General features: G+C 39.2%; 1 protein-coding gene across 1 annotated transcript in view; it reads left to right on the forward strand.

The window, feature by feature from the left end:
* CSMD1 (CUB and Sushi multiple domains 1) overlaps positions 1–14,657 on the forward strand; it is a 1,889,718-nt gene that overhangs the window by 1,567,732 nt on the left and 307,329 nt on the right. Inside the window, exons 20-21 of the mRNA XM_068531988.1 lie at positions 9,432–9,548; positions 11,015–11,230. Coding sequence (XP_068388089.1) covers positions 9,432–9,548; positions 11,015–11,230 — 333 coding nt within the window. The remainder of the gene's footprint in view (positions 1–9,431; positions 9,549–11,014; positions 11,231–14,657) is intronic.

The following is a 14,657-nucleotide window of genomic DNA, read 5'->3' on the forward strand; positions in this document are numbered from 1 at the left end:
AGGTCATATTACTCTATTAATATATCATTGTGGAAAAAACCAGTTATAGAAAGATAGACAAGATGAAAAGGCAGAGGGCTATGTACCAGATGAAGGAACAAGAAAAAACCCCAGAAAAACAACTAAATGAAGTGGAGATAGGCAACCTTCCAGAAAAAGAATTCAGAATAATGATAGTGAAGATGATCCAGGACCTCGGAATAAGAATGGAGGCAAAGATTGAGAAGATGCAAGAAATGATTAACAAAGACCTAGAAGAATTAAAGAACAAACAAACAGAGATGACCAATACAATAACTGAAATGAAAACTGCACTAGAAGGAATCAATAGCAGAATAACTGAGGCAGAAGAACGGATAAGTGACCTGGAAGACAGAATGGTGGAATTCACTGCTGCGGAACAGACTAAAGAAAAAAGAATGAAAAGAAATGAAGACAGCCTAAGAGACCTCTGGGACAATATTAAACGCAACAACATCCGCATTATAGGGGTCCCAGAAGGAGAAGAGAGAGAGAAAGGACCAGAGAAAATATTTGAAGAGATTATAGTCGAAAACTTCCCTAACATGGGAAAGGAAATAGCCACCCAAGTCCAGGAAGCGCAGAGAGTCCCATACAGAATAAACCCAAGGAGAAACACGCCGAGACACATAGTAATCAAAGTGGCAAAAATTAAAGACAAAGAAAAATTATTGAAAGCAGCAAGGGAAAAACGACAAATAACATACAAGGGAACTCCCATAAGGTTAACAGCTGATTTCTCAGCAGAAACTCTGCAAGCCAGAAGGGAGTGGCATGATATACTTAAAGTGATGAAAGGGAAGAACCTACAACCAAGATTACTCTACCCGGCAAGGATCTCATTTAGATTTGATGGAGAAATCAAAAGCTTTACAGACAAGCAAAAGCTAAGAGAATTCAGCACCACCAAACCAGCTCTACAACAAATGCTAAAGGAACTTCTCTAAGTGAGAAACACAAGAGAAGAAAAGGACCTACAAAAACAAACCCAAAACAATTAAGAAAATGGTCATAGGAACATACATATCGATAATTACCTTAAACGTGAATGGATTAAATGCCCCAACCAAAAGACATAGACTGGCTGAATGGATACAAAAACAAGACCCATATATATGCTGTCTACAAGAGACCCACTTTAGACCTAGGGACACATACAGACTGAAAGTGAGGGGATGGAAAAAGATATTCCATGCAAATGGAAATCAAAAGAAAGCTGGAGTAGCTATACTCATATCAGATAAAATAGACTTTAAAATAAAGAATGTTACAAGAGACAAGGAAGGACACTACATAATGATCCAGGGATCAATCCAAGAAGAATCTATAACAATTATAAATATATATGCACCCAACATAGGAGCACCTCAATACATAAGGCAAACTGCTAACAGCTATAAAAGAGGAAATCGACAGTAACACAATAATAGTGGGGGACTTTAACACCTCACTTACACCAATGGACAGATCATCCAAAATGAAAATAAATAAGGAAACAGAAGCTTTAAATGACACAATAGACCAGAGAGATTTAATTGATATTTATAGGACATTCCATCCAAAAACAGCAGATTACACGTTCTTCTCAAGTGCGCACAGAACATTCTCCAGGATAGATCACATCTTGGGTCACAAACCAAGCTTCAGTAAATTTAAGAAAATTGAAATCATATCAAGCATCTTTTCTGACCACAACGCTAGGAGATTAGAAATGAATTACAGGGAAAAAAACGTGAAAAGCACAAACACATGGAGGCTAAACAATACGTTACTAAATAACCAAGAGATCACTGAAGAAATCAAAGAGGAAATAAAAAAATACCTGGAGACAAATGACAATGAAAACACGATGACACAAAACCTATGGGATGCAGCAAAAGCAGTTCTAAGCTGAATTAAAAAAAAAAAAAAAAATCCCACAAGGACTCAGAGGCAAAGAATATACAAATCAATTTTCACTGCAAAGTAAAGGAGCTGTTACAGTGGAGGATTACTGGACTGAATGTCAATATTATGACATAGTATGAGTGTGTTTCATGTTTGGTAATTGCAATCATTGTTGCTTTTGTTGTGGTCATCCATGTACAATGTTTGGTGTCAGTCTATTTATCTCTTGTAAAAATAAAATACAGTGTGTGTGTGTGTGGAAAAAAAAAAAAAAACCAAATTACTACAGTCACTAAATTCTGAGGAAGTTTGCTCTGGAAGGAGCTTTTGGAAGCTATCTTTTCCAATTTCCTGTCCCCCCCGCCGCCCACCCTGGTTTTTCTAGATGAAGAAACTAAAAAAAAAAAAAAAATATATATATATATATATATCATTGTGGGATTAGGAATCTGCATGTTCATTATACACTATTACTAGGAAACTTAAATAATACACTCTTTGAAGGAAAGAAAAAGCAAGTCACAGAACAATGCATGCCGTGTATATGAGCATGTACACATAGGTAATTACAGACACACTCACAGTATATGCATAGAAAGTGACTGGAAATAGACATTCTAAAGTTATAACTGTAATGCTTTCCTTTTAGGAGATTAGTAGGCTATCGGGGAGAATGAAGAGAGACTTTTTTAGCTGTCCATTTTATGGTGTTATTTGAATTCTTATTACCTGTTTTATTTTTGTATTAGAACTCTAATAATAAAAAAGTAAATACAATTTATGCTTATGAGTACTAGAGAGTGTCAGAAGGCTACTAGCTACTGGACTAATGAAAAATTTGTAAAACTTGAGAATGTCATAAATATCAGTACTATACCAAAATATTTACCCCTTATTTAGACTTCTTTATTAACAACAGTTGTACTAAGAACACTAAGTATGGTAAGGGCCTAACCCTTAAAATACTTGTGTTATTCACACATCACTGAACATCAATATATCACTTAATCCAAAATTTGTGATGTTAATCATATGAATAATTCTATTGAAATACTTACATTATATACAAACGCATGGCTTCATTGGATGTTATTGTGCAGTTTTAATTGTTCTTTTTGGACTAGAGCTAAAAATGGAATTTAGGAACAGAGCACATATCAGCTGCTCTCGTTTTTACAACTTGAATTTGAGGTAGGCCAGTTGAGCATCTACTAAAATGAGGCTTCTCCAGTTATTTTCATTGCAAACTTTTCAGCCCTCTGAGCTGGGGAGATTGAAAACGTAAAGTCCTCTGATCATGACTCCACCACTCTACAGAGGTGGGAGATGGCGCCTAGTTCATCATAGAAGACACACCAGTCATCAAATTAACTAGATTCTTGATTTGGTGAAGAAAACTGACAGGTAAAAGTGAGAGTCTTATCCTGAGCCATCCGAGATTTTTCATTTTGACTTTGAATGGATTCTTCTCAAAAGAGAACAACATATACATGTTAAAATACTCTCTGTATATTTTTTGATTTAACACTGGCAACTTACTTTGTTTAAATATTTTAATATGTATCCAAGATTATTTTCTACTTCTGTCTAGCCAGCAACCTGGGCGTTTCATTACCTGAGTCATCCTCATCCTCCAAGACCAGGTTGCCCTCAGCCTTCACCAGAATTCTTCTAGAATTGTTCCAGATCACCAGCACTACTAACTTTCCTGACATCCGTTTCTCCTTATTTGCAGTTCCATAAAGTTTAACTTTAAAATGTATAATATAATCTAATCATATATATTCTTAGTTCCTTTGGACTGCTATAACCACATGCTACAGACTGAGGGGCTTATAAACAACAGAATTTATCTCTCACTGTTCTGGATGGTGGTACTCCAAGATCAGGGTGCCAGCATGATTGACTTTTTGGGAGGGCCCTTCTTGGGTTGCAGACAGCCATCTTCTCACTGAGTCATCTCACGGTGGAAGGGGCAGGGAAGCTCTGTGGGGCCTCTTTTATCAGGGTGCTGATCCCATTAATGAGAGGTCAGCCCTCATGACCTGATCACATCAGAGGCCCCATCCCTGATACCATCACATCAGGCCTTAGGATTTCAATGTGAGTTTTGGGGATACAAGCATTCAGACCATAGTATATACATATATACACATGCACATTTAATCATTTAATACAGTCTTCTCAGTTTAAATTCAAGCTCCTAGAGAACAGGAATTGAAGAACTCATCTAAAATACAACCCTTGGGCTGGGATTCCAGTGATGAGTAGAAGTTCCCAAAGTAGCCAACATGCGAAGAGGCATTCTAGGCAGAGGAAATGAGCAAACTCACCTGAGTTGATTGACATAGAACATTCTGCAAATTCCTGCAGGGTTAGTGAAGGAGAGTGAATGGAAAATGAATAGAATGATCAGAAGGAAATTATCTAGGAGAAATGGTGTGGCAACAGACCGAAAAGGGCCTTGTGTGCTTTGCAGATTATCTGAGATGCTATATATTTGTTTTCCATAGAAAATGCATTTTATCTTGTGCATTTTATCTATTATTCTCTCCCAGTTTAAATTTATGTAAATTTGGAGTTTAACCTCTCTAATGAGATTGGTAACATAAACTATTTGCTTTGCTTATGCTTCATTGGAACCTATCTCAGCTAATAATAAATGTTTGATAAAAAGCTATTAATAAATCTGCAAACTTTGGGAGATTTTAGAGTTTGATACGAGAGTTTTAGTCAGTCATGGTTGACTGTTTTCATTTAACCTTAAGAACTGTTTTTGTTGCCTTTGCAAATCATAAGCAATCTCTTAAACCCCATGGGTTTTTATTGTGACAAATGATACATCAATAGGATATTTAAACCTTGAAAAATTCATAGCTCTCAGAAAGGAAAGAAGAAATCAGAATTATAATGTTTCATATCACCCTGGAAAAAGGTAAACTCTATCAATATCTCTCACATCATAGCATTGCTGCATTTTTTTCTATTTATGCTTTAGATACTCAGGGTTTGAAGAAGCAAAGTGAACATTGCAATAAATTGACCTCCTTTTATTTGGTGAAAGACAAATGCAAGGAAAACTTTGGAAAAATTTCTTCATTAAATAAATATTTTTTTAAACTCTTTACCCTTTCCACAAGTATTTATTGGAAAACTACTGTATTTGTAGGCACACAGTTGACAAGTTCATAATCTATTAGAATAGACAGAAGAAAGACTTATTTTTTAAATCATCCAATGAAGTAAGTGCTTTATTAGACTCAGGAAAAATGATTGAGAATAAAGAGATAAAAAATTTGGAATCTTGAAAGGCTTGGAAGGCAGCTTTCCTGATGCATCTTTAATAATAAGGTTGAGAGGAAAGAAGAGATTGAAAAGTGAAGAAATAGTAAGAATCAGGCATAAAGGCATAAAGACGGTCTGGAGGATTTGGAGGATAGAAATTTATTTGCTGAGAATAGATGCTGATCAAAGGTAGTTCAGAGGCCTTTCATGCTAGTCCTGTGAGCACGGCCCCAATTCTGTGGGTGAGAGATTTGAGACTGCCCTGTGCTGTGTTCCCACAGGGGGGCCCCAGGGCTTTCTTTGAGGTGGAACCGAGGACAGTGGCAGGGCTGCTTCAACTGAACAGCTCTGATTATCCCCGTCTTTTATTGTAGGGTTCCCTGTAAGAGTTCTTTTGAGGAAAGGATTCCAGTATAAATGAATGAATGAATAAAATCAGTGACTTCTGTAGGGCGTGGGGAGTCCACGAATAATTTGAAATGGAAAGTAACCCCATTAAGTTTTTGCTTTAAATAGAACTTTATAGTAGTTTAAGGAAGTAATGGCGAAAGAGAAAAGAAACAAATCCGACAGTGTACCGGATCGTATGCTTTCTCGTGTTAATCTCTTCAAGGAAGAGACAAGAGTAAGGGAGCAGGAAATCAGACAAAAATGACCCGAAACACGCCAGTTACAGGGCGTTCCACAAGTGAGGAGTGGATGGAGGCGTCATCGTGGAGATACGGGTGGTGGGGGGGAGGGAAGGGACCCAAGGGTTTCATTCTGAGATACTTAGCAAGCTGTCGGTAATTCCACTGCGTTTGAGAAGAAGTCAGGGCCGGAAGCGTGAGTCTGAAAGCCGCCAGGTGTCAGGTTAGAGCAGGTGCCGCGGGGGCAGCTAGTGTTTTCCAGGGAGAGGAGAACCCGCCACGCTTGGCTCCTCCGCCTGCACCGTCGCCTCCGCGTGGAGGAGCCTAGCACCGATGGTACAGCCTGCGCGCCTCAGCTCTTGCCTTCCTCCAGTGCAGGCAGCGCAGACGTTTACAAATCAACTATTAAAGCCACGTTGTTGGTTCTTGGAAACAATGACTGACCTGTTTGCAAACTTGAATTCATTGGAAGACTTTGTGCAGGATCCGAGAAGGTGACGGGGGAGGATGGGAATGACAGAAGTTGATAACTACAGAATCCATAGTGCGAGGGCTTTACTTAACAGACCACTAGGAACCCAGGACCTTACAGTAAATTGGCAGCCACTGCCCTGTCACGGAGCAAACTGTTAACACTGGGCTGACTCTGACCGTCTGCCTTCCCTCCATCCTTTCATGGCTTACTCAGTGTTCATCATCCTGGGAGTGGACAACTGCGGGGCCGTGTGTCCATCACTTTGCTGCTTCACCAGCCTCACCGTACTCTCATCACCTAGACTGCCTTTGAGTTTAGAGAACAAGATTCTTGTTCTTAGAATAAGTCATCCTTCGCTATATTTTTATAAATTATTTGCCTTGCCCACTAGAAGGTAAACTTTTGAAAAACAGGGACTTGTCTGTCTTATTCATAAGAATATCCCAGGTTTTAGTCTGTTTATCTACACCTGCATTCACAGTGTTGATGATCTCATCTTTCTACCCCTTGGTCAGATCTCTCATGGGATTGAGACTTATATCCAATTGCAACACCAGCCATTCTACGTGGATGTCTAGTAGGCATCGAGCTTGTGTATCGAAAACTGAACTGATTTACTTTCAAAACCTGATTCTCCCAAAGATTTTCTGCATCTTCAGTTTTTCACACTTAGCCTTAAAACCTCACAGTCATCCCCAAATCTTCCTTTTTCTTCATGGCACCCACATCTCACTGACAAGAAAATCCTATTGGCTCTACCTTCCAAATATGGCCAGGTTCTGACCACTTCCCACCACCTCTGCTGCTGACGTTCTGGTCCAGAATCTTGTCTGTTTCCCTCTCTGCCGCCCAACCACATCCTCACACAGCAGCCTAGTGCTCAGGCTGAAGTCCGAGTTGGCCCGAGTCATCCTCTGTGCAGGAGCCTCGGGTGGTCCTTCATCTCACTGAGACACATGCCAAGGCCTGGACGGGATCTGCCCCTTTAAACCTGACTCCCCTGAGCCCTCCATCCTTACCCTCCCAGACCCGTCGCCCTCCCCCCAACCCAGCAACCCACTCTAGCTCTGGGCCTTTGTCTTTGCTGTTCCCTCTCCCCACAAGTTTTTCCCCAGATTATCAAGTACTTCCTTCTTCTGTCTGAAGTCCTTCTTCACAGGCCACTTCCTCAATAAGGCTTCCCCCCCACCCCATTTATGCTGCCCCCAACTCCACACCCATCTTAGAATATCCCGTTCTTCTTTCCTTCTTAGGTTTCTTCTCTGGCATGCATCATCTTCCAACATGGTATAGAGTCAGCTCTTCATATTATATTCTCTCTTCTTCAACTGGAATGTATACTCTGCCAGGGCAGAGACTTTTTTCTATTTTGCTCATAAATAGTGGGTGCTCAGTAACTATTTGTTGAATAAATTAATTTTAAATGCTGTGTTAATGTTACCATTTTCATAAGATGAATCAATGTAATTTTAAGATGTGAACGCTTTAAACTGTTAAATTATTCTAGAACTCATTTTCAAAGTTTCTATTTTGCTAATTTTTACCTAGCTCTTCCCATTTGGTTTGCATATTCTAAGATATTATCTGTTTCCTTGAAATTACACACTGACTGAGGATGATGAGAAATAATCACGTCTTCTACAAATTAGCTAATTCTTTTGCAAGTATTATTCGTGGACCTAGCTTTTATGACACACGGTTCAGGATGTTCATATTGCAGCAGACCCTTGAACGATGCAAGGGTTAGGGGCCCAGAGGACCTGGAGACTGAATCACAGCTAAACCTGGGTCACCTTTCCTGCCCCCAGCCTCCCCTTGTGCTGATTCCATCAGCTTTGATTCCTTTTCAGTTCAGCTCTAACATTCTGGAAAGCTTGATAGGCCTTAAGATGTGAAAGAAAAGACAAACATCCACTATTCAAATGTTTGCAAAATTAAGGCATATAGAATTTATTCAAATTTTAAATTATTGATATATTAAAGCTCTAATAATAATTATCATTAGCTCATGCCTTGGGTATTTGATACATATGGGGCCCTGTAAATTGTGTTCTACAAAGGCAATCATTATGAACACCTACCCTAAGACATGGCTTTTATCACTATTTTCACTTCCAAGATAAGACACCTGTAAAGGAGGGAGGGCAAGCCACTTGCCAGAGACGCATCAGCACATGAACACACTGCTTTCCGACATCAGGGTCTGAGCACTTAAACCTCCATATTGCACTGATTCCCTAAATGTCGTGACTTTCCCCTTCGAGTGATTATGTATAACTTTCTTTTTCTTCCTTCAAAAATGAGTCTCTGAGGCATATTGAAAAAGGCATATATTGATGTAAAGGATTTAAACTTAATGAAGTGCTACTGAGAAGACCAGCAGCTCTAGAGAAATGGAATCAATAAGGTATAGATAGAGATGCAGATATAGATATATAGATAGATTTATTATAAGGAATTGGCTCACGTGATTATAGAGGCTTTCAAGTCCCAAGATCTGTAGTCAGCCAGTTGGGGCCCAGGGAGGCCAATGGTGTAAATTCCAGTTTGAAGTCCAGCAGCCTCAAGACTCAGAATGAGCTGATGCTTCAATTCTAGTCTGAAGATAGGAGTGAAGATGAGGTCCCAGTTTGAAAGCCATCAGGCAAGATGTGTTCCATCTTAGTTTTGAGATGTTCAGCCTTTTTGACCTCTTCAGGCCTTCCGCCTATTGGACGAAGCCCACCCCCACTGGGGAGGGCAACCCGCTCTACTCAGTCCACCTGTTCCAGTGTTCATCTCATCCAGGAGCATCCTCACAGACACACCCAGAATAATGTCAGATCAAACGTCTGGGCGTCCTGTGGCCCAGTCAAGTTGACACATAAAATTAACCGCCCGCCACAGGAGAGTTCTTCTTCAGCTGTTTTACCTTACTCTGTCTGGTTTTTCCAGGTTTTGTACTGTTCAGGACACTGTATATCAACTGGCATATTGCAAGTAAAATAAAGTTGTTGTTTCGTTTTATTTTACATGGAGGTGATCTTAAATATTCTTTTAGTCTTTGTGCAAATTAAATGTCACTTTAAAAGTATTTTGTGTAGCAATCATTGTGAGACTTTAATACTACAATGATATTTCCTTATTATTTTAAGCCCTCTGTGGAGGATACATCCATGGAAAGAGTGGAACAGTTCTTTCTCCTGGGTTTCCAGATTTTTACCCAAACTCTCTAAACTGTACATGGACCATTGAGGTGTCTCATGGAAAGGGTAAGGATATTACATAGATTTCAAATATACAAAATAATTAACTAGATACAAACATGGGAACAAAGAAAAAAATATTCATGTGTGAACAAGTAAGATAACTAATTTCCTCATGTATATTTTGATTGCTAGTTTTGATTTTTAATAAGATTTTAGAAGAAAAATGGTCTTTAAATTATTGGTGCTTTCAAGCAAAAGTAGATTTCTTGTTTTATTCTCTGTTGATCGGATAACTTGAATTTATGCTTGTGAACATAAGCTTGAAAATTAGGTGTAATGATAAGGAAAAGAGGCATGCATTAAATAAAATATGACTAGTGCTTAAATAAAGGGAAATAAGAAATTATCTAAGCTTCTCATTTCTATGATAAATATAGGATACATTTTTATACTTGGCTTGTGTTCTAAGTGTACCCAGTATTATTACATATAATGAATAATTTATCTTCACATAATCCAGTGTTGATTTATGGATTAGATTTCATTATCCTCATTTTATAAACAAGTGGAGTGAAAACCAGAAACATTTGAATTTTGTGTAAGAAATACAGTTTATAGACATTGGATTTGGGACTATACTCTGAGTCTTTTTTGTATGAGTAAACTTGTCATTTTCAAGAAGATAATTTGGAATTTTCCTCACATAAACATTATGTAGATTTTGTCTTTCCACTTAAATTTGAGCTCAACTTAATGTTAAATTGACATGTTTTATTATATACACTATCTTACACTCTGCCATCATGAATGCATGTTAAGAAGAACTTGGCCTTGAAGGAAATTAAGAATAAACAAATAATGAGCAACCAAGGTATTGTCATCCTGAAAATAAGTACTTGTATTAAAAAGGACCTAGTCATGGTTAAATTTATTCATTATGTGTAGGAATTCAGAAATAATACTTTGTGGGTATAGTTACAGTGAGAACACATGCACGAAGGATCACATAAAACTATCATTTCAAAATGGTCTTCGCTCACTTGTGTAAGTTTCAATATTAGACCTCCAAGCCTAGATTTTCTAAAGGACACGTGTTTACTATAAATGGGAAAGTGATCTGGTCCTTCGCTCCTCAGGGACAAATGCTTTCCCTGAGGGGCTGCACGCAGTCCATTGTGACCCTCCTGCCGAGTTTTATTATGCATTTCTATCTGGACCTGTCTATATAGCTGTCTCTATGTCCCTGTGTCTAACCTTTATCTATATCTGTACTTATATATACTGAAGCATTTGTTTTTGCTGTTTATTCCTTCTTCTACCCATTCTCTGTATTTTTCTTTCAAACTTCAAAATTAAGGTTGCATTTTAAATTATCTTTTGATTCAAGACTTTTATGTCTCTAAGCCCAGAAGAAATTCTTTTCCCCAACTGTTAACTCTGCCAATGCCCCCCTCTCTCCCTCTCTCTGTCTCTCTCTCATCTCTCTCTTTCTGTCTCTCTCTCACTACCTCCAACTCTATGTCTCTCAGGGGTTCAGATGATCTTCCACACCTTCCACCTGGAGAGCTCCCACGACTACTTACTCATCACAGAGGACGGGAGTTTCTCGGAGCCAGTGGCCAGGCTCACAGGGTCGGTGCTGCCGCACACCATTAAGGCAGGTTTGTTTGGAAACTTCACCGCCCAGCTTCGGTTTATATCAGACTTTTCCATTTCCTACGAGGGCTTCAATATCACATTTTCAGGTACGTTGGGGTCTTCTCTGGCAATACTTGTACTGTTTGTGTGAGCAAGTGTGTGTGTGTGTGTGTTTACACGTAAACGGCCGACCAGTGAGAAGCTCTAGTTGGGTGGAGAAGGAGTTGAGATGCAAGGGCAGCTGCCTGGCATCCACAAGACACCATGCCTCACATCGATTGTAAATTCTCATCCCCCCAAATTTGCTAATATCACTATCTCTTCAGTCTCTCTTGTCATCAGTTCTATCAAAATCTCTGAGGAAGCTGTCCTTATTGGGAAACATACTCAGAATTAGCTGTGGTCTGATTATTTTGAATCCTACCTTCCAGGAGACGCCACACTTGTACTGAGAACCACCTTTAGAGTGAAAAAAAGTATGAATACACGCAGTCGAGGGTGAGCTTCTTGTTGACTTTAATGCCATCATACATGGCAGCAAAATGATACTCCAAAATTACGAAACATTTTCACTTTTAATTATAAAACATAGATAATATTTGTGAGGGATTTATGTTGTTTCAGGCATTATTTGTATGGGTTAAATTGTTTAATTTGAATGATGCTAAGAATGGTATTAAGATATTTTTACAGATGAGAAAAAACATTACAGACAGCTAAATGGTCAAACATGTGGGAGAAAAATGTAATCACATAAACAAGCAATGTTCAGTAAGCATCATTGTCAGGTCTCCTGCAGAGTCTCAGATACACCCCCAGCCAACAGAGGGAATCACTACCCTAAGATTACTGATGGGTGTAAACAATTATATTAATTTTCATTTTTGTATCTGATGTTTTGGAAAAGAAAGCATTTTCCCACTTCATGCTTCACTGCCCAGAGCTAATGTAATTTTCATAAGGTGGTTACTGAGTCCCATAATCACAAGTGAATCTTCTACTTTTATGTTCCGGTTAATTCCTCAATAACTTTTGATGCCACTAATCAGATTCATTGTTAAAATATCTGAGTACTTACTTATCCCCTGTTCTGAAGCTAAAACTCTTGGTAGAAGGGTTTCTGTGTTCCTCATTCACATCAAGACAGTTCCATTCCCGTATCTTACACAAAATAGGAATTAAGTTGTCAATAATTACTTACTAAATATTGCATGATAGTTAACAATATATAAAATGAAATACTGTCTTTTTTTAGCTTTATTGAAGTATCATTGTAAAATCGAAATATTCTTTTAAAAAAAAAGACTTCTTAGGGATTTTAAGATGCTCTGAATCATTTTATACTCCCTGTAATTATGACCAATTGCCATTTATCTTAATCTGACTTTGTTGATTTTTCCTGATATCTCACTGCATTAATGGAGCTTTCCAGATGGGCTTAGATTACTTGATTTCTTGGAAATTGGCCGTAATCAATGGTAATCATGAAATTGGCCCCTTTTTATATCAAAGACTTAAATCTTCCTAACGCTAATACCTAAATCCCTCTCTCTATATATACTCTCCCCGGGTGGATCTCAGTTAGTACCACTATGAGACTGGCACTCCACTCTGTTCTTATTTTCATCGTGATCCAAAATGAATTTAAGCAGAACACTCCAAAGAAAGAAAATGGCAGTGATGCAAGCCTGTGGATTTGGTCCACAGATATTTCTCATGAGTCTATGCAATTTCTATCTGTTTATTTTTAAATTTTTGGCTGCATTGGGTCTTCGTTGCTGCATGTGGGCTTTCTCTAGTTGTGGCGAGCGGGGGCTACTCTTCCTTGCAGTGCACAGGCTTCTCATTGCGGTGGCTTCTCTTGTTGCGGAGCACAGGCTCTAGGTGCATGGGCTTCAGTAGTTGTGGCACATGGGCTCAGTAGTTGTGGCTCACAGGCTGTAGAGCACAGGCTCAGTAGTTGTGGCACGCAGGCTCAACAGTTGTGGCGCACAGGCTTAGTTGCTCCGCAGCATGTGGGATCTTCCTGGGCCAGGGCTCAAACCTGTGTCCCCTGCATTGGCAGGCGGATTCTTAACCACTGCACCACCAGGGAAGCCCTTTCTCTCTGTTTTGTACCATCTCTTTCTTAATTCCATGACTCCCAGCACACAGCTACAAGCTACACAGCTACAAGGAGTCTTTTGATTACAAAAGTCAAAGTGCAACTCTGAAACTGACTCCTTTCGTAAACTCCCTAAAAAACAAGCAAGCAAACAACAGAAACAACAAAACACACTTTTCTGGGTCTTTGTAGCTCTTTGGGGCAGTTTTAAAATATCTTTAAATATTAAGACTAAACTGGCAACACTTTGTGAACATGCGGAACAATTCATTTGGTCACAACCAGTAGAAGACAATCTATAAAGCTTGCACAAGGAATCGCTTTCATCAAGACTGTGTCACACACATGCTCAGACAGTCTTTTTAAAGACAAAACACACCTTTGATTGCAAAGCTGATTCTAAAGGAAATGTATTCTTTAGATATGCTAAAGGAATCATTTCATCTGCAGGCATGTTGCCTTGAAACTGGGCTGCGAACAATTGCCAGTGACACTAACACAATGGAGTTTATTCTTTGTGCCCAAATAAGTAACCACTTTATTATGCAATTGAAGCATTTACCCTTCTGGAGACTTTTCTGATATTTGTACAAAATCAGTATGCTGTTATAGCTGGATTTTTTTCCTTGTTAGTCCAGTTTATTTCTTTCTTTTCTAGAAGGTTTATTAAAGGGTCATTTCTCAGTTATGGCTCCCAGTCAGTGTCCCCGCAGATACTAATGGAAATACTGGGGGAAAGGGCTCCTTATTCAAGCATGTTTAGGTCGAGCTGCCCACGCTCCCTGCTCTATCCTGAGTGTCCGCTACTGACTGTTCTCTGTGTACGCTCTGTGTACACTTACTTATTCCAGCCTTCCTTCTCCATGCCTCCTATGATACTACTTTTTGAATGCCAACTTTCTGTGAATTCACATAGTTTCCTGGTCATTCTCTTCAAAAGATGAGAATCTGGACAACTTAGTGCCTTTACAGATGTGGTTTCCTCTTCATTCAAAACCCTTCTTCAGGGACTTCCCTGGTGGCATAGTGGATAAGACTCCACGCTCCCAATGCAGGGGCCCCAAGTTTGATCCCTGGTCAGGGAACTAGATCCCACATGCGTGCTGCAACTAAGAGTTCACATGCCACAACTAAGGAGCCCGCCTGCCGCAACTAAGACCCCACGCAACCAAATAAATAAATGTTAAAAAAAAAAACCCTTTTTCATTCCTCACCAGGCAAAACTCCACCCAGATCAAGCACTGTCTGTTGCTCACAGTCTTCTCCCTCTTCCTTAAGCAGAGTTTTTTTCCTCCTACCTTCCCATAACACTGTTTATATACCAAAATTGTGTATTTTCCAACATTATTTTTCCGTATTTGTCTCCTTCACTGTACAGTGAAGATCAGTTCACGTGGCTTCTCCCGTTGTTGCATCATCAGTGCCTGGGA

Source organism: Eschrichtius robustus, chromosome 21 (assembly GCF_028021215.1).
Source record: "Eschrichtius robustus isolate mEscRob2 chromosome 21, mEscRob2.pri, whole genome shotgun sequence".
In the NCBI taxonomy this organism is placed as follows: Eukaryota; Metazoa; Chordata; class Mammalia; order Artiodactyla; family Eschrichtiidae; genus Eschrichtius; species Eschrichtius robustus.